We start from the raw sequence: 20742 nt of genomic DNA, 5'->3' as shown, positions 1-20742 counted from the left end.
ATTCTGGCACCTGAGCTACCCAATGTAGATAGCAGGTAAGGGCTGAGAAATCTGCTATCCACTGCCTGTGAGCTAGGTCACATAACAGTAGAGAGGTTGCTAGTGCAGAGACCAAATGCAGAAATGCTGTACTGACCTGGAGTTAGACCAGTGAGCAGCAGAGAGACCCCACTGGTAGAAAACTGTCCAATGCTCTGATCAAGAATTGTATCAACAGGGAATATTTCTGTTCCAAGGTTTATCTGCTTCGAAAGCTCCCCTGGTTAGCAAACTACATACAATTTGTATCTTGTTACTTTCAAATTATTATTTTTCTTTTAAAAAATACCTTTTTGGGGGGCTCTTACATCTCTTATCACAATCCATATGTTCCTCAAATGTGTCAAGCACATTTACACAAATGCCACCATCATCATTTTCAAAGGATTCTCTTACCACTTGAGCCCCTGATTTCAAATTAATTTTCATCCCAATGTATAACCCGTTTCCAGCCTCCAATTAACTACATACCTGTGAGTGTGGTGTGAGTCTGTACAGCTAGTGGATGGGGTTGTCAAACCCAGCTGAGCAGGGAGTGAAGTACAGGGAACTGTTGAGTTTAGAAATAGTGAAGGAGTTGGAGAACAGTAGTGGTATATCTGACCTCCAGCTTATAGTAATCACCTTTATGTTGATTGCAAATCTATTCCATTGTGAATTACTCAAATAATTAAACTACATCATAAATGCATATGTCCCCACAGGTTATTACAAATTCCTTAAATGTTTTTGAGTTTTTATTCCTAAATAAATTAGCAATAACTTGATGGCACTACTTTACGATTTAAAAATACAAACCTTAAAATTTACAACCCAGTTTTTTATTTATATTGATCCCATTTCATGTGTTACCTAGACATGTGCTACCACCCTACCAAATTGAACATCAGAGATAATGACCAAGACTTCCTGTTTTATAGCTTTGACTATATAATGAGAAATGTAAAGTATAATGAGAATTGTGTATGTGCGTGCATATATATACATATATGTTGAAAAAAATATATGAAAATCCGTGAAATCAACATTTAAATGATCCCAGACAATAAAATTTCAAAACTAGTTGATATTACACAGCAGAAAGATTGTATATATATTTGAAAGTGAGTGACTAACCTCATGAACCCGTGTGGAGTCGATGGATTGCTTTTATATGGCCTTTCTGTTCACTGCTTTGTCCTTACCAATAAAAGAATGGGTAAGGCTATGCAAATAGGGTGGGGGGACACCACACACACACACACACACACACACCACACACACACACACACACACACACACACACACACACCACCACACCCACCCCCACCCCCACCCCCACCCCTTTTTTACGGAAAGTAACACATGCTTGCATTTTGTACGGATAGGATCTAAGCATGGCGGCCTCCAGCAAGTCTGTGAAGGGCGGGACCGGAAGTGCGTGTATTTGGGCCTTTTGCGGCCGCCGTAGTCACGCGCTGCGTTCCCGTCGCGCCGGGAGCTGTGGCGGGAGTTTGAGGAGGGTCCTGCGCACCGGCGGGGCGGTGGAGCCTTTGGGAAGTAAGTGTAAGTTGTCGGGACGACGGTGAGAGGAGAACAAGTGCGTTTCTGTCTCTGAAACAGGGCGAGCGACGCGCGGACGTGTGGCGTCAGGACCCGGGCTCCTGAGGGCGAGGCGGAGCAGAGAAGCTCGGTGGGCAGCAGGCGGGAGCTATGTTTTCTGGGGTCCGACGGGGAGAGCGCCCACGCACAATCGCTAGGCTGTTCTGCCCGTCAGGGCCAGAGGGCTTTGCGCCTCTCCCTGAACGACAGAATTCACTGGGTGGACAACCGTTTATAATTGTATTAGAGCTTCTTAAATTCTGAGCGCTCCAATTTGCAAAAAGTGGTGGCCTCCTTGGTTACAGATTGGGCTGCTGACTGCAAGGTCAGCAGTTCAGAAATACAAGCCACACCTGGACAGAAAAGCAGGGTTTCTACTCTTGTCTTGGGAACCCACCCGGGGCAGGTCCAACTGCTCCTAAAGGGTCGCTATAATCGGAATCCACTCGATGGCAGTCAGTGGGGTTTTAGGTTTGGGTTGCTGATGACAGTGATAACTCAGTGTCCATTTGCTGTGTTCCCACTTTGATTAAGCTGCAATTAATTTCTCTCTGATCATTAACCAAGTGTATAGATCATGTCCCCCTCCGGGGGAATGCATTAGAAAGTAGATTGCCTGCACTCCTCTGCAGCCAGCCCTCTCTGGCCTGCCTCGGTGTATGCCTGATGGAGGTCACCTTACTGAGCACAGAACAAGGGACATTGTCGAGTCTTGCCTTGACTGGCTTTGTATGAAGGTCCTGGACCAGTCTTGTAAGTTCTTCTATTGAATAAGGTACATGTCCTAGTCATGGTCCCTTTCCTGCTTCTGAAGTCCCACCTGTACCTGTGATGTATTGATCTGCCACCAGTCATGATCTGTGACATGCTTTTTGTTCTATGCCCTGTTATCCAGGGTCCAGGCTGTGAATCCTCAGGTGTTATTTTGACCTCGTGCTAGTGGTCTCCCTTATCCATCCGGTGTGTGTGTGTGTGTGTTTGTGTGTGTTTTGTTTTCTCTTACAGTTCAGTAAATCTCCTTAAATTATATTTGGCATAGGGGTAACTTTTGTACCCTAACACACAATTTGGATCCTAAATGACTCAAGATACAGTTCAACTTTGGGACAGCATCTTGACAGCCATACCTGCAGCTAAAGTGCGGCCCTGCAGCCCCTTGGCTTCTGTCCTGAATGGGCAAGTGTTACAAAGGTCTTTTAGTTCTGCAGAGAAGTGCCCACTCTGTCCCTTAGCCTCACAGACCTCTGTGTAGGTTGGCAGATCTGGTTCCCCAGATAAATACTCAGATGTATACTACTTCATGTATTAACCTCCTGCCCAGAGGCACTCAGCTCTCTTGTTCCGTGCCTTGGGAATTGCACTGCTCTGTCTCAGTCTCTTGGTTCTGCTGCCAACATGTCTGTGTTGCTGCTTCTCCCCATCACTTCCTCTTTTGTGTCACAGCTCTCTGTCTTCTACATTGAAGAGTTTCAATGCAAGAATCTGAGATCCAAAAGCCCCTACTCCTGGCTCTCTGGCTCTCTCATTTTTTTTTTATGGTAGTGAGATCCCAATTTCTGTCTGAGAAATGCCTCAGTTAAACCTAACAGATGTCCAATGTGACTCATTTCCAGGTTGGGTTTTCAGGCAGTTTATTTGCATAGCCCCAAGTCTCAAGGCTAGCAATCTATTGTTTGGCAATTTTCACAATTCTCTTAAACCAAAAAAACCAAACTCATTGCCATCAAGTTAACAGTGACTCATAGCCAGCCTGTATGACAGGGTACAACTGCCCCATGTTGGTTTCCAAGACTGTCACTCTTCAGTGGACTAGAAAGCCATGTCACTCGTGAAAGAAGAAATCCCCAACTTACTTTCCAGGAGAAATTGGTGGTTTCCAACTGCTGACCTTGCTGTTAGAAGCCCCACAGTAACCACTATGCCACCAGATCTCCTTTTCCTCATTCACATTGTCAGATGACACACCCACCTAAATATTTGGAAGGAGTTAAGGGGCCATCGCAAGGAAGACGTAGAGGCAACTCATTGCATTGGGTTACTGCAAATAATGCTACAATAAAATGTTACTTGTCTTGGAGTTCAAAAGTGCACTCATTATGGGGGGACGTATACTTCTACATATATATACACATATATATGAATTTCAAAGTGTAATAGGTGATATATGTGTTTAATATGGAGCTGTGGTTTTTGACAAGTGTTAAGTGTTGGACTGCTAACCCATTAGCTGCCTGTAGTGGCTCTATAGTCTCGGAAACACTATAGAACCGTTCTTCTGTGTCCTATCTTTGCTTATATGTGTAACTCTACTTGATGGTGAGTTTTAAAGTGTTTCTAAAGTGATTGTACAATTTACAGCTCTAGAAAAACAGCATTCAGTTTTAAATAGTTCTTTATATAGCCCATTTCAGTCATCATAAAGGTTCATTGATTTGTCATTCTCCTTGAGAGTCACACAGTAAGGAATTGATATTTCATGTACTTTGAGGTAGCGGTCCAGGTTTATTGTTTCTTATTTTTGACATGTGTATTTGATTACGCAATCTCTTTATTATAAAGTCATCTTTTATACATAGGTCTGAAAATTATGAGTTTTAGCTTTTATTGCTCATGGTATTAAGATGTTTTCTGTCACTCAATTAGGAGACCGTTAACAGTATTGGGGACTGTGTTAAGAAGACGGACAGGAACACTTACAGCATTTGGACCTAAACTACTCACATTGTATCCTCCCATCAGCCTGCAGATTTTCACCAACCAGCAGCTTAGAGGAAGAAGGAAGAAGTGCCTGGTTTGGGTATTATTATTTCTGGGATGTCCTCCTGAGAGGCTGAAATTCGTGAGCATCATTGGAGCTGATACAGAAAAGACAAACATAGAACATCCCAGTTCCTGGCAGTATTACAAGGACCAAAGAAAATGACCAAGACTCAGGTAATTCTGATGCATTTTTTCCTTTTCTGTATTACCTACTAGAAGTGTAGAAGCCTGTATAATACTGATTCAGTTCACTGGAAAGTGGAAATTTGAAGTAGTAGAAGTTAGAGATGAACTTTGACTCTGACTTCAACATTGGGATGGAGAAGATTAGGAATATGTTGATCACAGGAATAACACTAAACTACTGACATTGAACATAATACATCACTAAGGATTCTTTGGATGATATTAGCTTTCAACTGATATTTCATTATTTTATGGCCAACCCATGAGAATCATTCAAATTTAACACTATGCTAAGTTTTTAAGGAGAAATAAGATCACTTCTTTAGGAGAGTCCATTATTCCATGGGTTTTTTTGTCTGAGTGAGTTTCTGTAATGTTTTTTCTGAAGGTGGTGTTGAATAATATCCCAAACTGCAGCATTCTCATTAATGCCTCTGAAATGGGCCTTGTAGGAATACTAATTTTAAAATGGTTGATGGCTTCTCACTTCCTCTAATTAGAGATGTAGGAGAGCGAACCAACCATCAGCATCAACCCTGATTCATGTGAGGCAGAACTTAAACGTAAATCTACCCTCCAATAGTTTTCCAGTTCTGACAGCAGTTATCTTTACATAGTTCTCTCCTTCGCAGATCATTATTTTTTGCAGTGGCCACATAGAAATTACATGCCAGAATCACAGGCACAAGTTTTATTAAGTAGCAAAATGTAACTTGCTAACAGAATCAATAAGATAGACATTGGGATTCATGTTAAGGAAACATGTAGGCAGATTTGCTCTTCTTCAGAGCAGGCCTGTTCTCTGTGTCCCTCTCAGACATTGTGCCTTCTGGTTCTCATTTCTTGGTTCCATCTTTATCAGTTCATCTATATCAGCTCATTATTGAGATTGTCCTCTTGATCTTGTCGGCCTGTTCCTCCATCTTGGCTGGAAAGCTCTTTGTGGCTCTGTCACTGTGTCCCATGTGCCCTGGTCATTATCTTCATTGGTATAGATCTTGATCCATGAATATTACAGTTCATTTTGCAGGACCAGCAGTAGACCTTCCCTGTGAGGTAGAGCTTCAGGATGCTCCATGATTTGCCCTGCTGTATCTCACAAAACTAAATAGCCATCAAGTAAATAAATCCCTCTTCAAGATGTGGAAGCTGGTGAGTCCCAAATCCATAGGTCAGGTATCACTCTGGAGCAGTGGTTCTCAACCTTCCTAATGCCGCAACCTTTTAATACAGTTTCTCACGTTGTGACCCCAAATCATAAAATTATTTTTGTTATTACTTCATAAGTATAATTTTGCTACAGTTATGAATCATAATGTAAGCAGGATGTGTTTTCATTGTTACAAATTGACCGTAATTAAAGCATAGTGATTAATCACAAAACAATATGTAATTATATGTTGTGAAATATTTCTTTCTAATGACAAAAAATGAAATTTTGTTTTGAAGCATGTGTAGCATGGGTAATAGTCTTCACACCCGGTACTCATATGTGGGCGTATCTGCATGTGAGTGGACTTGCCTGAATAACGATAGAGGAGTGGTATCTTGGTTCCTAAGACCATTGGAAATATGTGTGTTCCAATGGTCTTTGGCGACCCCTGTGAAAGTGTCATTCGACCCCCAAAGGGGTTAAGAGCCATAGATTGAGAACCGCTGTTCTGGAAACTTCTCATTGATGTGTTTGCTAAGGCTGATGAACCAGATCACCAGGACAACAGTACACTGCCTCACAAGGTGAAGTTGTTGAATCTGGTCCGATAATAGGTTGCAGGGGCTGAGGAACCCAAATGGGAAGGTCACACAGCAAGCTGTTGACTCATGGAGTGGAGGAAGCTCTCAAGTAAGTTCACACAGGCGGCTCGCAGTTGTCATTCAAAGAAATGGCTCATGAATTTCTGGAAGCTGCAAATCCCTAATCCATGGGTTCCTTCTGAACTGTGTGGCTGCAGGGGCTAACAAACCCAAATCAACAGCTCAGATGACAGGCTAATGCCTCACTGTCTCCTCTCAAACCCTGCCTGCAGGCAGTTCTCTCTCTCCCTCTTAATAAGATGGCTTCTTGGGCCAACCTAGCACCTTCCCTGCCTAGGCAAGATTAGGAAGGCTCCAGAGATCCACCCAACAGAACTAGGAGGGGCCCCTTGGGGAGCATGTGGTGAAAGATGGCAAGTTCAAGAGGACCTTGTAATTAAAGTTAAGGTAATTCGGTCCAAAGGTGGCTGAGGAGAATTTGTCCTAAGGTTGTCAAGAGGAGCTTGTCCTAAGGTGGCCTTTAAGAGCTTAGAAAGTTGTTCTGCGCTCAGGAAGGGAGATTATGTCTATGAACATTCTGATCTTGGTTCTGAGTTATGGCTTCTTTTTCCTGATCCCGAGTTGTACCTTGTTCATTAATAGACCACTTTTATCTATTGAGTGTTGTGTGACCACAGCAACAGATTATCAAACCCATAAGTGAGACAGAGTGGTGTGGAAGGACTGACTTTTTTTAGTGTTGACAAAAAATGTTGGAGAGGTGAGGTATGTTTGACCTCCGCCATCTGCCCTGTTCCTGATACTTATTGCCACTGAAGGTACCGAGCCTCTTATAATGGTGATGCCGGTAGAAACCCTAATTCCATTTAATAACAAGCAGGTGTTTATCTACTTTGTGTGATTATAAAGCTGAGCTATTGCTAGAACATTCAGATAATGTCACTGGAGCTCAAAATTCTAATTTTATGAGTGGGTGCATTATTTTCGGACACTGGGGTCCCCAACACTCCAAAAGTGATCCTCAGGAGTGACATTGCAATTGTGGGAAATATTAAAAGACAGAGAGCAGACAGCCGGACACAGGGGCTCTCTTCCCATGTCAGGCCTGAGAGAGTGAATATATTTTCCAGTGGGTATATATAATGGAGCTTACAGACCTTTCCATAAGGCGTTCGTGTCATGCAGTTAGCATGTACATAGTTAATGGGTCATATCTTAAGCGGGTAAGATTATAAACAAGCAAGATGCTGAGTTACCATCTTGACCTAGTGTTAGTTGACTTCAAACCGGCCCTGTGCCCTCTCCAGGGATTTCCTGCATTTATGTTGGGCTGGCTCTAGAGCCTGATTGTTCAGACCTACAGATAACTTTCAGGCATAATTAAGTAGCCAGGCACAGAAATGATTCATTTACTATGGGAGCTTCTTTAAATCTGCTCCTTAATGTACAGCTAGCTATTGTTGGGGGCACATTATTTGACCTGGAGAATGTATATTTGAAAACATTTATTTCTCAGAACACTGGAGATCTTTCTAAAAATAGGCCTAGTTTTCTGGGCCGATGGTCGTGAATGTAGAAATAAGGTAAGTATATTGTCTACCATGTCCTCAGTTAATGACACATTATGGAATGAGCTACCACAATAGTTTTTATTACTGTTTTGCTTTCTTTACTGTAAGATATATTTTTAAAATCTTCAAATGTAAAATACTCTATTAAATAAACTCCCCTTACTACAGGAACCACTGACATTCAACGATGTGGCTGTGAAGTTCACCCGGGAGGAATGGCAGCTCCTGAACCCTGCTCAGAAAACCCTATATAAGGATGTGATGTTGGAGAACTATCACAACCTGGTTTCCATTGGTGAGAAGAAGTCTCAAGTCATTGACCTCGTCACTGGCTTTTCCTGTCTTATGTGTTAAAAACTTTGCGGTGTTTGTGGTATTCTCAAAGAGGTAGATTCTCATTGCATTGTCTCCTCCTAGGTTAGTGGGTTAGGTCTTCTACCCTTGAGAGAACACTATTTACTTTGTTCCTTTGAACGTTATTTTCCTAGAAATACAAAAGTGCATGCTTTGCAAACTTTACGTTAATGTTGGTGTGTAGGATTCTGTAATTTCTCATAACAGGTTATCTACTTGTCACCCCAGAAGCTTTCTCTCAATTGGAACAAGAGAACTGTGTTTGGTATTAGAAGCAAACTATAGTGGAATTTTCTCAGATGCGTGGTCAAAATACCTTAAGGGGAATTGGCTGGGGTAGTTGATTGAACAGGGAGAAGGCCTCCTATCTATGATAGGGGTCCGAAAGTGCTACTTTGAATGTGAGAGTTCACTTGTCCAAGATGTTGAGAGAAGTACACCTGTAGCTCTAATGAGATTAGATTTCCATTTTCTTGTTTTATACTATTGTATGTTTGCTTCCATAATTTTCTTTAACATTCTGAAATTTTCCCTTCTTTTATGTTTCCACTTTACTATGAAAATCTTTCTTGCATACCTCTCCAAACAGAGAACTCTGAATTTGGAACTGTCCTCTGAATACAGCACATTCCTCCCCTACTGAGTCAGAATGGATATCCATTTGCAGTATGCAGCACCGTCTTGGATCTTGAGCTCCCACCATAAACGGGTCTCCTTTCTGCTTCCTTAGCTTCCCCCCTTGGAATTTCTTTAAAGGTTTTGGTGTCCATTTTCTCATTTGTTGCCCTGTTCCTTTAAACTTTTCTTCATGTAGATGATATCAGTTCTTTTTTTGTTTTCTTAGAGAGATGGTCAAATTGCCTTCTCTGCTGGAATTCTTTAACAGACATGTTTCTCCATATTTTATTCCTCTTGTTAAAACACATTTATGACTTCTGTTATTTTTAGGTATTTAAAATCGTCTTCCTAGCAAGAAAATTGTTATCAGCTTAGAACATACTTTAGCACCGTACCTTCAATATTTTTGTACCTGTAAGATTTTTATTTTAAGTTGTCTATACCTCTAGTAATTTTCTAAGTGGAAAGGGCATTTTTACCATCGTGTATTCTTGCTTTTTTCATTATGCACATGTCTGCTGTAGATCCCTTAGTATACAGTTTGCCTTCCTTAGGCCCACTACTTCTTAACAGGTCCAATACACGACAGATGACCGTTGCTGCTTGTAAAGAACATTTTTGCAACATATTCCAATAGATTTTATTAGTTATTCAAACAATGCATAGTATATTCAATATTGCTCTCTTTTCTTTTCTGTCTTTTGAGTAGCCTTTTGGTTTCCATATGGAAGTTGGCTTTCATGTCATCCCACATCCCATCTGGTCTCTGTCATTAGTCTTCAGTGAGTCTTTTATTCCCCAAGTTTATTCTTTACATAGTCTCTAAGCTTTGTGCTCTAGCTACTTTGGATAGCTTCTACTTGGATTTGAGCAATTTATGATCTGTTCCATAGTTAACCCATGGGCGTGTTTTGACTAATAAAGCGTCTCCACCATTTTTTTCTTTAGATGTGGTTGATTTGATTTTCATTTGTTCCATTCCGAAAGATCCATATGTGTAGTTTCCATTTCTGGTGTTTAATAAGGAATTTGCTATGAATTCATCAGTAGTCTCAAAATTTTATCAGTAAACTTGCGCGTCATCTCTATTACTAAGATCACATTTTCCAACTACTGATACTTTCCCCAAATTTTACATTCATCAGTGTACATGATTGTATGGTTGATCAATGTCAGGCTGAAAAATTCATGTAAATTGTGCAATATATTTTTAAAAATATTTTATTGGGAGCTCTTATAGATATCATAACTTCCAGTAGTTCAATTACATGGAGCAGTACTGTACAATTGCTACCACAGTACATTTTCTTCTTAAATTCCTGATGTCAGCTCTCCTTTAACCCCTCTCCCCTCAATTTCTTTATTGTGGAAAACAGAACCTGGATGAAAGTGTGAGCAGCCTTATCTCTACACTCCTGACCATAGGGCTTGGGAGACCAGTACTAGTGTTGGAAGAAAACTTCCACAAGCTCCAAAGCTTGAACTGCTAATGCACAATCTTCAGATAGAGTTTTCCCCAGAACTGTCCTCCAGTAAGATGTTAGTGTACAGCTGCTACAGGCGCCTGACTTCTTGCTACTCAGCTGAAAGATGCCTAGCTTTAAAAGCAATCAGGTTCCCTTTGTTGCTGTCACTCAAGGAATCAACTATCCCTTTGTCTCTTTAATGCCCCCTGGATTGGTCCTAAGGGACAGTTGTGTAATTGAAGGGCAGATATAAATGGGCTTTGTATTCTTTCACCAGTTTATGTAAACTCAGGGCATGCAGCTCCCATCCCCACTCACCCCCCCCCACCCCACCCCCACACACACAGGCAGACACCTACCTACCTAACAAGGTAGGCGGGATCTTTACCCTGGGGATCCCTGAAATAATTGGATGAGCAACTTAAGACCAGTGCTGAGGGTAGCTGGAGTAGAGTAACTGTCTCCTGAGCAGGGAGAACAATACCAACAACATGTCTGCTTTCGTAGTTAAAGCTGCTGGCAGATAGTAATTAGTCATATGCTTGTATGAAGTATCATTAAGGTAGCACTATAATGAGAGGGTATTGTGGGGATGATTTTTAATTGAGAGAATGTGACTGGGACTCTTCTCCAACTTACAAATCTGAATGCTTCTGCGTTTGCTTTAATTGGTGCACAAAACTAAATAACACTTGTACTAAATGGTCTTGCTTGCAGGCATATGAATATTTGCCTACCACTGACAAAATTATACATCAGGGAAGATATTGCAGTGTTCTTTTGGATAATGAATGTGATACCAATCTTCTTGAATTTGTCAATCTCAGCCTTATAAACCACTTGATTATCTAGTTAAGAAGAGCTAGTACCAGTCTATTAAAGTTGAATAATACATATACTATCAATTTTTTACCATTCCGTTTTGTCTTGACAACTTGCAAATTTTTCATTATAATATTGCATGTATGCCATTTTCCAATTATTAGAGGATATTTGCAGCTATTTTTTTCTCATTTTCAGTTATGCCATGTCAAGCACTGAAGGTCCCCAAAGCTCTTCCTCCATCCACATCATTACTGTTGACTGTACTTTGAGGATTTAGTATTTCCTCAGTGTTATTTCATTGCCATCAAACCTGAGGGGTCCATGTTTGATCACCAGGTCTTCCTCGCAGTCCCTATTTCTGGAGATTCCACTAAGACCTGTGCACCATGGATGGCCCTGCTTGTCTTTGAAACACTGGGTGGCAGTGCTTCTGGCATCACAGCAACCTGCACGCCACCACAGGACAGCACTGTAAGATGAGTGCTGTGAGCTAGAATACAGGCTCCATAAACATAAAGAATGTGTTTCTGTTCCATAATCCTTTTCATATATACCTGTAAAAATGGTTTTCTCCCAAGTAGAATATTCAGCATGTTTCACATTCCCAATTTTGTCTAGTACTTAATTGTTTTTCAGTTAGATTGATGCAATGAATACATCTAACCTCTACCAACTGGAATTAGCAAGTCTTATCACTCCTGTGGTCTATTGGTCTCATGTCTTCCTTCTGTTATGTTTGTTTTATGTATTCATGTACATCTTTAAGCAAATATCAAATCTGTGTCCATTTATCACTTTCATATCCAACCTGATTTCTATAATAACTATTTTTATCATTTGGATTGTTTACATGTTTGTATTTCGTTCAATGGGCAATAAACATTAAGCATAGTGTTTTATTTATATTCATATAAGAGGGTTGTCACTAAAGATCTACTTTGTATCAATGCGTATTTTAAGGGCTGTATTGTAAACCAATATGTTGAAAATAGTCAATGTTCTGTTCTGTTCTTTTATAGGAATCCAGGAAGATGATGATCATTTGCTTGAGCACTTACAATGTGAAAGATGCATGGACAGAATAGAACAATGCTATAAATTTAAAACCTATTCTCAGCATAAAAATAATTTTCCTCCAAAGGAAGCTTACGAGATGTTTGAATTACATGAAAAAATTGTAAAATCAGATTTAATCATTCTAGAATTAAATCAGAACAGAAGCAACAAAATACAGAAGTCAGTTGTGCTCAGTGAAGATGAGAAAACTTTTCTCCACATTGAACAAGAGCAATTTTGTGCTGAAAGAAAATTTGCTGAGTGTGAACCACCCAGGCTCATGAAGTCACAATGCATTCAGCATCAGGAGTTTGATGAACTTGAGAAACCACACGCAGGCGGTAAATGTGGGACAACCTCCATCGAGGACTCTGAATGCAGTCAGCGTGGGCAAAAACTCAAGAAAGTGTTCAAACTCAATGAGCATTATCAAAAAAGTCACAAAGGACAAAAGCTATATAAATGTTTGCAATGTGGGAAAACTTTCCACAGTGTGTCATACCTCAAGGGACATCAGGAATCTCATGTGGCAGGCATGTCCTATGTATGCAGTGAATATGGGAAAGGCTTCACCAGGAAGAGTGATCTCACTGCTCATCAGCAAACTTATACTGGAGAGAAGCCCCATGTATGTTGTGAATGTGGCAAAGGCTTTAACCAGAAGAGTTCTCTCACTTTTCATCGGCGAACTCATACTGGAGAGAAACCCCACATATGTGGTGAATGTGGAAAAGCTTTTATCAGGAAGTGTATGCTTACTGTTCATCAGCAAACTCATACTGGAGAGAAATCCCATGTATGTGGTCAATGTGGAAAAGCCTTTCTCAGGAAGGATGGTCTCACGGGTCATCAGCGAATTCATACTGGAGAGAAACCCCATGCATGTGGTGAATGTGGCAAAGGCTTTATCCAGAAGGCTTCTCTCACTGTTCATCAGCGAAATCATACTGGAGTGAAACCCCATGTATGTGGTGAATGTGGAAAAGCCTTTATCAGGAAGACTTTTCTCACTGTTCATCAGCGAACTCATACTGGAGAGAAACCCCATGTATGTGGTGAATGTGGAAAAGCTTTTATCAGAAAGGGTAAACTTACTGAGCATCAGCGAGCTCATACTGGAGAGAAATCCTTTGTATGTGGTCAATGTGGAAAAACCTTTCTCAGGAAGGATGGTCTCACTCTTCATCAGCGAACTCATACTGGAGAGAAACCCCATGTATGTGGTGAATGTGGAAAAGGCTTTATCCAGAAGACTGCTCTCACTGTTCATCAGCGAAGTCATACTGGAGAGAAACCCCATGTATGTGGTGAATGTGGAAAAGCCTTTACCTTGAAGTGTACTCTCACTGTTCATCAGCGAACTCATACTGGAGAGAAACCCCATGTATGTGGTGAATGTGGAAAAGCTTTTATCAGAAAGGGTAAACTTACTGAGCATCAGCGAGCTCATACTGGAGAGAAACCCCATGTATGTGGTGAATGTGGAAAAGGCTTTATCCAGAAGCCTTCTCTCACTGTTCATCAGCGAACTCATACTGGACAGAAACCACATAAATGTAGTGAATGTGGCAAAAGCTTCATTCGTAAAGGAAATCTCAAAACTCATATAAAAATTCACAGGAGAAAAACCCTATGTATGTAGTAAGTGTGGCAAAGGGTTTATCCAGAAGACTTCTCATACTGGTGAGAAATCCCATGTATGTAGTCAATGTGGAAAAGCCTTTCTCAGGAAGGATGGACTCACTGTTTATTGGCGAACTCATACTGGAGAGAAACCCCATATAAGTAGTGAATGTGGCAAAAACTTCATTCATGAAGGAAATTTGAAAACTCATCTATAAATTCACTGGAGAAAAACCCTATGTAGGTGGTGAGTGTGGTAAAGCTTTCAGCCAGACGCAATGCCTTACAGCACATCAGAGATTTCACTAGGAAAGAAGCCCTTTGCTTGAATTAAATGGAACATCAAATGGAACATCTTATATGTGGACGTCAGATCTCATTAAACATGAGAAATTTTCAACAAGAAAACCTTTCATTGGTGTTAGTGTAATAAAGTTTTAAAAACAAAGGAAGAGGTGCTGGAGTTTTTCCTGAGCCAAGTGTGTGAACGGACAGTTGTGGCTTACCACATGGGTACCCATGTTATGTGTTGCTGTCCCTCTACTGACATGGCCCACCATTTTGGGGGCAGATGACTTTCCAGACTTCCACAGAATGTATGCTCTTCCAGCTTTCAGTGCCTGAAAGAGAGCTGAACCTGGTGTTTTTGGATAACAGATGTACCAACCAGTAGAGTGCCCACCTAGTTGCCAGTTGTGCCTGCTGCACTTGCATGTTCTTTGTTACCTCCCCCTCCTGCCGGAGACAGCACAGAATTACCATAAAATAAAAATAAAGAAAAGAGAGGATGTGTGGGAACAATTCATCCTGAGGATGAATGGACCACAGTGAGCTTCAACCTCCACAACCCTGAGATAAGAAGAACTAGATGGTGTCCAGCTTCCACTGCTAATTACTCTAAAGGGATCACAAAAGAGGGTCCTGATTTGAGTGGGAGAAGAAAGTGGAACAAACCAAAATCATAAAATAGATCAGGCTTACTGATCTGATGTAGACTTGGAATCCCCAGATTATGTCCTCTGGTGACTCTTCACTCTTGGATCTGTACTCACTCCTCTGACTCAGATTTCAGCCCAACAATTTACAGGCTCAGAGGGGAAGAATTACATCTGAGAGGTATACACTCCTTAGAACAATCAACTATACTAAATCAAAAGGACAGCATTTGCTTATGGATAAGAACTTTTGAAAACAAGAAGGAATAGGAAAGAAGGATGAATAATATAAAAACACAAGGAGGGCTGAAGTGGGAAGAAGGTTGGTATGTCTCAGGAATTGCAATCAATGTATGAATGTGGCAACCACATACATGGGGTTTCTCTTCAATTTACTCTGTAAAGTTTTGAATCATAAAAAAGTTTTTTAAAAAATTGAAGAGCTCATGTCTCATCAATGCTTTCTTGTAGGATAGTTACCAGGTAGCTGTAATGAGTGTGTAACAAACTTTTACCTGTGTTTCTAAGTTTTCTTGGCGTAAATCTACAAAATGTAAAAGCCTTAAATTCAGTCAAGATGGGAAACTCTCCACTGGTAGTCATATGACATCACATACCAGTGATGTCACACAGAAGGAAGTTTCTGGCAATATAGTGACTTCGCAAATACCTCCTTGGTTTCTCTCTGTCAGTAAACTACATTAGGATTTTAACCTCTAAGTCCACTGCACTTGGAAAAAGTAGCAGAAAGGGCACAAGCTCAAGGAAGTATAATCTACAGACATAGCTATTTATATAGATTTTGATATTGAGATATATACCACAGTAAAATACTGGTAAAAAATCTGGCTCAAAGACAATAAAGATATTCCACAGGGTTTAGGCTGCTTTCTTTACTGAGGAAAGGGGAAGTATTTAAATCAGGCTATTCGGAAGGCTTGCTCTACCTGAACTTTGCACATACATTACGGTTACTGTAGTCAGAACAGAGTGGTACTGGCTTAATGACAGATATTCAGACCAATGTAAAAAAGCCAAAGACCCAGAAATAAAAACATCAGCATACAGGCAACTTATCTTTGATAAGGGACCCAAAAATATTAAATGGGAAGCAGATGCCATCTTCAATAAATGGTGCCAGAAAAAATGGATATCTACCTGCAGAAAAATGAAGCAAGACCCTTACCTCACTTTGTACTTTTTCTTTTGAATTCATGTTTTTTGAGAATTTGTTAATAATTATTTGTTTCCTAACACTAGTATTGGCATAGACAATATTTTTTAGGGTGTTCTAAGAGGAAATTATCGCACAATGTGCACTAGTGAGTATTCATTAGAATGAAAAAATTCAAGATATATCTGAGGGTGTGGACAAAATTTGAGACTCAACATGATCATTTTTTTACTGCATTAAATATTTCTAACTTTGACAACAAATGGCAGTAGGTAGTATCTGGATTGTAAACTGAGGTCTGAGCAATACATAGTGCTCTGAAATCTGCCTGGTGAAAGATAGACAAAACCCATTCCAATGAAAAGAAGGCATGGTCAGATGCATGAAGGTTCCCTAGACTCTATGCACAGTGGTCCCTGGAGAAGTGCTGACAAGGTAGGGAAACCACAATTTCTGATAGTAAAGCCTCACTGCCTTCATTCCCTTGTCTCTGCTGAAACCGAGTTTGTCTGTGCTCACAATGACCTCCCATCACTGTGTATCTTGCACAGTAATACATGGCTGTGCTCTCAGGATTCACAGAGCTCAGTTTTTAAATAAACATGGTTCTGGACAGTGTCCCTGGTGATGCTGACTCAGTACTGGAGAGCTGGATTATACTTCGTGCCCCCCCATTCTCCCATATTATCCCAATCCACTCCAGACCCTTTCCTGGAGTCTGGTGGACTCATGTCACATGATAGCTGGTTAAAGAGAATCTAGAGACAGCACAAGTGAGAGACAGGGTCTGTGAGGGCCTCACTAGTCCAGGGCCTGACTCTTGTAGCTGCACCTGGGCCTATACAGCTGGGGATAGAGAGAAACCCAGTGAGTCATGTGCTCGGATGCTGCACTCCCAGACTTCATGTCTGACTCCCTGAACCACTCACCTCCCTGAGTTGCCAGAAAGAGGAAAACCCACACATGCTTCTTGTTCATGTGGATAAGATCCGTGACACCCAGAAAATGCTCTCCTGGTGAGAAGGAATATGAATTTAAGTCCATGCGTGCTGTGGTTTCATTTGGGTTCTAGTCAGGCATTTGCGTGTGGGAGGTGAATGGTATGTAAAAGTAGAAAGGGCTGAATGGGGCCCCTGCCTCTGGCACTCACACTCGAAAAGCGATGCTGGTGGAGTCCTTGGGAGAACACAGCCCTCTCTGAGGTCTTCACTCTACCAGTCATGCGGACAGCTGTGCAGATTGTAAGTTGAATGTAGCTTTACATCCATTACCATCAGAAGTACACAGATGATCTGGTGAAATTAAAGACAGTCTCTATCCTTACCAAGCAATGGAATCAAGACTAAGCCTACCTGAATCTTGTCATTCCTTTGACCATGTAGGGAAACAAGTATATGTCATCCCTAAAACTCCTTTCCCCTATAACGTTCCAGAATATTTGGGAAGGGATAAAAGACACTTTGTTATATTCTATATTTAATATTGGAATAAAAGTGTTTCCTAACAAGTTTATTTGTGGGGTTACAGGAACCCACAGAAATCACAAGAATGTCGTTTTTCTTCCCATGGATTAGTACCCTATGTGGGTGATGGGTATTCTGAGCCCCCTGCTGACAGCAACCCATCACATACAGAAGAGGTGTTTCCTGGGCTTACACTGTCTTCCAACTTCTGTGGGGCACACAGTAACATTTTCTCTGGTCATAAGCATTCAGACGATTGGTCAGGAGTGTTACCTGGAGTTGTCTCTGCAGATTTCCAAACATGGGGAGTGGAGCTTCCATAGTGGTCAGCACAGCAGCTTTAACTGCAGTCTGTATCCAGGCTCCTGTGGGGCCTTAGCACCCCTGCAAGTCAACTTTCTCCCTGAGGTTATTATTTTTTAAACATTTTATTAGGGGCTCATATAATTCTTATAATCCATACATATAAATACATCAATTGTATAAAGCACATCTGTACATTCTTCACCCTAATCATTTTCAAAGCATTTGCTCTCCATTTAAGCCCTTTGCATCAGGTCTTTTTTTTTCCCCCTCCCTCCCTGCTCCCGCCTCCCTCAGGAGCCCTTGATAATTTATAGATTATTATTTTGTGATATCTTGCCCTATCCGGCGTCTCCCTTCACCTCCTTTTCTGTTGTCCGTCCCCCAGGGAGGAGGTCACATGTAGATCCTTGTAATCGGTCCCCCCTTTCCAACCCACTCACCCTCTACACTCCCAGTATCACCCCTCACACCCCTGGTCCTTAAGGTATCATCCACCCTGGATTCCCTGTGCCTCCAGCTCCTATATGCACCAGTGTACAACCTCTGCTCTATCCAGACTTGCAAGGTAGAATTGGGATCATGGTAGTTGGGGGGAGGAAGCATTTAAGAACTGGGGGAAAGATGTATTCTTCATTGGTGCTACATCGCACCCTGACTGACCCATCTCCCCTAGACCCGTCTGTGAGGGGATCACCAGTGGCCGACATAAGGGCTTTGGGTCTCCACTCTGCACTTCTCCCTTCATTCACTATGGTAAGATTTTTTCTTTTTATGATGCCTTATACCTGATCCCTTTTGACACCTCGTGATTGCACGGACTGGTGTGCTTCTTCCATGTGGGCTTTGTTGCTTCTGAGCTAGATGGCCGCTTGTTCACCTTCAAGCCTTTAAGACCCCAGACACTATCTCTTTTGATAGCTGGGCACCATCAGTTTCCTTAACCGTATTTACTTGTTCACCCATTTTGGCTTCAGCAGTTGTGTCGGGAGGGTGAGCACCATAGAATGCCAATTTAGTAGAATGAAGTATTCATGCATTGAGGAAGTGCTTGAGTAGAGGCCCAAGGTCCTTCCGCCACCTTAATACTAAAACTATAAATATAGACACACAGATCTATTTCCCCATCCTTGAGGTTATTTTTATCTCTGATCCCTCAGTGTGAAAATCTTTAGAGGTAGAGAGTGCTACAAGTTGCAAACACTGTGAGTTGGATACAGTGAAAGGAAGTATGATCTACAGACATAGCTATTTATGTAGATTTTGATATTGAGATATATACCACAATAAAATACTGGTAAAAAAATCTGGCTCAAAGAGATATTCTACAGGATTTAGGCTGCATTCTTTAGAGAGTAACGGGGAAGTATTTAAATCAGGCTTCTATTCAAAATAATTGAAACAGGAAAATTTTAGTTAATTATTCGACGTTATGGGGAAACCTGCTAGGCAGACTATTTTGGGGGTGGTTTTCTGTTATGTTTGATAGGAAATTTTGCAGGTGTTTGTAATTGTTGAAAACAGTAATCTAATGCCACTGAACTACACTTGAGAAGAATGTTGCAAATAATATTTTGTTTCATGTTTCATGAGAAAAATACGTTCAAATACATGACAGAATGTTTTGCACACATAGCTGGAAACTCATGGAAATTCTTTCCAGTCCAACATTTCTAAAACTTTAAAATATTGAACAGGAAAAGGGATTATGATATAAACCAATAACTGAAATTACAAGAAAAAAATTCATAATGAAATCGTCTGTTTATTATTTTATTGTTTGTTTTTTTCCCAAAGCATTTTATTGTTAGCTGTGGTCATCATATAATTTGTCAATTTGACACGATTAAGAGTGAAGGGGTGGAGTCTAGTCAGTTAATCAGATCATAGCCAATGTGGCCTCTGTGTTGGCATGACCTTCTGAGGATTCTGGGAACTCCTGCATTCCTCCTTGGATGTCGGAGTCTCTTTCTCTGTCCCTGTTTCTCTCTGTTCTCTCCCTGGGAGACATTGCAGCTTACAAGATACATAGAAGTATGCTAATGCCCTGAGCTGGAGAAACCACGTGGACCCATGCCAGCACTTAGATGCTTGCAATGCCACCGGATCCAGAAGACTTCCCACCCACTGGCCTGTGCTTTTCCTGCATTTGGCATCATTGCATGTGTTTTGTGAGTCTGAAGAAGACTTTAAAAATAGGTATCGGACACATGGTCTAAGATTGAACTTAAGGACTTGATCTGGGCTGGGATGTTTTCTCAATATTTGATTTCTCTTGTATATAAAGCTATTTCTCAAGGAAACGAGTGTCTATGAATTTGCTTCTCTAGTCTACCCAGAGTAACACAGATGCCGTATCATTCCACAGTTCAATCACATCAAGCAGTATTTTCTGATTGCTACCACAATCAGTATGAAAACATCCTCTTCTTTCTTGAACTCTTTAATATCGGTGCCCTTTTACCCCACCCGCTACCCCACTGTGCCTCCAAGAAACCCTTGTTTGTCTTGCTGCCTCTATACGTTCATTCTGGGTTTGTATACTGTTAAACAGAAAAACACATAACAAAACTCAAGAGTATTACCCCCAGTTGTAAAATTCATCTAAGATGAACCCCAATAGGAATTGGAAGTTGAGGAAGAAGGCAGTCCAAGTGTAGTCTTCTGTCCTTCCCTGGAGTCCAGGACTGAGCCAGATGTGTTTAGGATCAATTATGTCAGTCTGGCTCCTGGAAGGTGGTGACCTTGCTGGATAACTGCCTTTCCAGGGCTTCTGTGTTCAAACATACTCTTTAGGTCTGGCGTCCTACAGCCTGCCCCTTGTACCTTTGACTGAACACATGCTAACATTCCCCAAACTGATTGTTAAACATATTACAAGGAATACAGACGACAACGACAAAACTAACTCCCTGCCTTCCAGTAGATTCTCCCCATAACACAGCCCTATTTTGTCATCTTTGCTGGTGAGGAGGGAACACTGTTCTTTTAGCAGCACAAATGAGGGATGCTTATAAACCACGATCCCTGCAC

At 41.2% G+C, this 20742-nt stretch overlaps 1 protein-coding gene and 1 long non-coding RNA gene across 2 annotated transcripts; both read left to right on the top strand.

The window, feature by feature from the left end:
• Positions 1-1485: 1485 nt before the first annotated feature.
• LOC142443332 (uncharacterized) lies at positions 1486-8188 on the top strand. The gene is made up of 3 exons (XR_012783508.1): positions 1486-1578; positions 4360-4554; positions 8061-8188. It is a non-coding gene; the product is annotated as an uncharacterized LOC142443332 (long non-coding RNA).
• A 4029-nt stretch (positions 8189-12217) lies between these two features.
• Positions 12218-15128, top strand: LOC142443331 (uncharacterized). Its single transcript, XM_075544769.1, has one exon. The coding sequence runs from the start codon at positions 12228-12230 to the stop codon at positions 13851-13853; it is 1626 nt and encodes a 541-aa protein (XP_075400884.1). The 5' UTR covers positions 12218-12227; the 3' UTR covers positions 13854-15128.
• The last annotated feature ends 5614 nt before the right edge of the window (positions 15129-20742 follow it).

Source organism: Tenrec ecaudatus, chromosome 3, assembly GCF_050624435.1.
Source record: "Tenrec ecaudatus isolate mTenEca1 chromosome 3, mTenEca1.hap1, whole genome shotgun sequence".
NCBI classification, from domain to species: domain Eukaryota; kingdom Metazoa; phylum Chordata; class Mammalia; order Afrosoricida; family Tenrecidae; genus Tenrec; species Tenrec ecaudatus.
Note: the sequence above shows the minus strand (reverse complement) of the source record. Positions and strands in the feature narration are given on the sequence as shown.

What these genes read in the sequence shown, in the direction of transcription:
- LOC142443331 (XM_075544769.1), top strand. Translation starts at nt 12,228, where the DNA reads ATGGACAGAATAGAACAATGCTATAAATTTAAAACCTATTCTCAGCAT.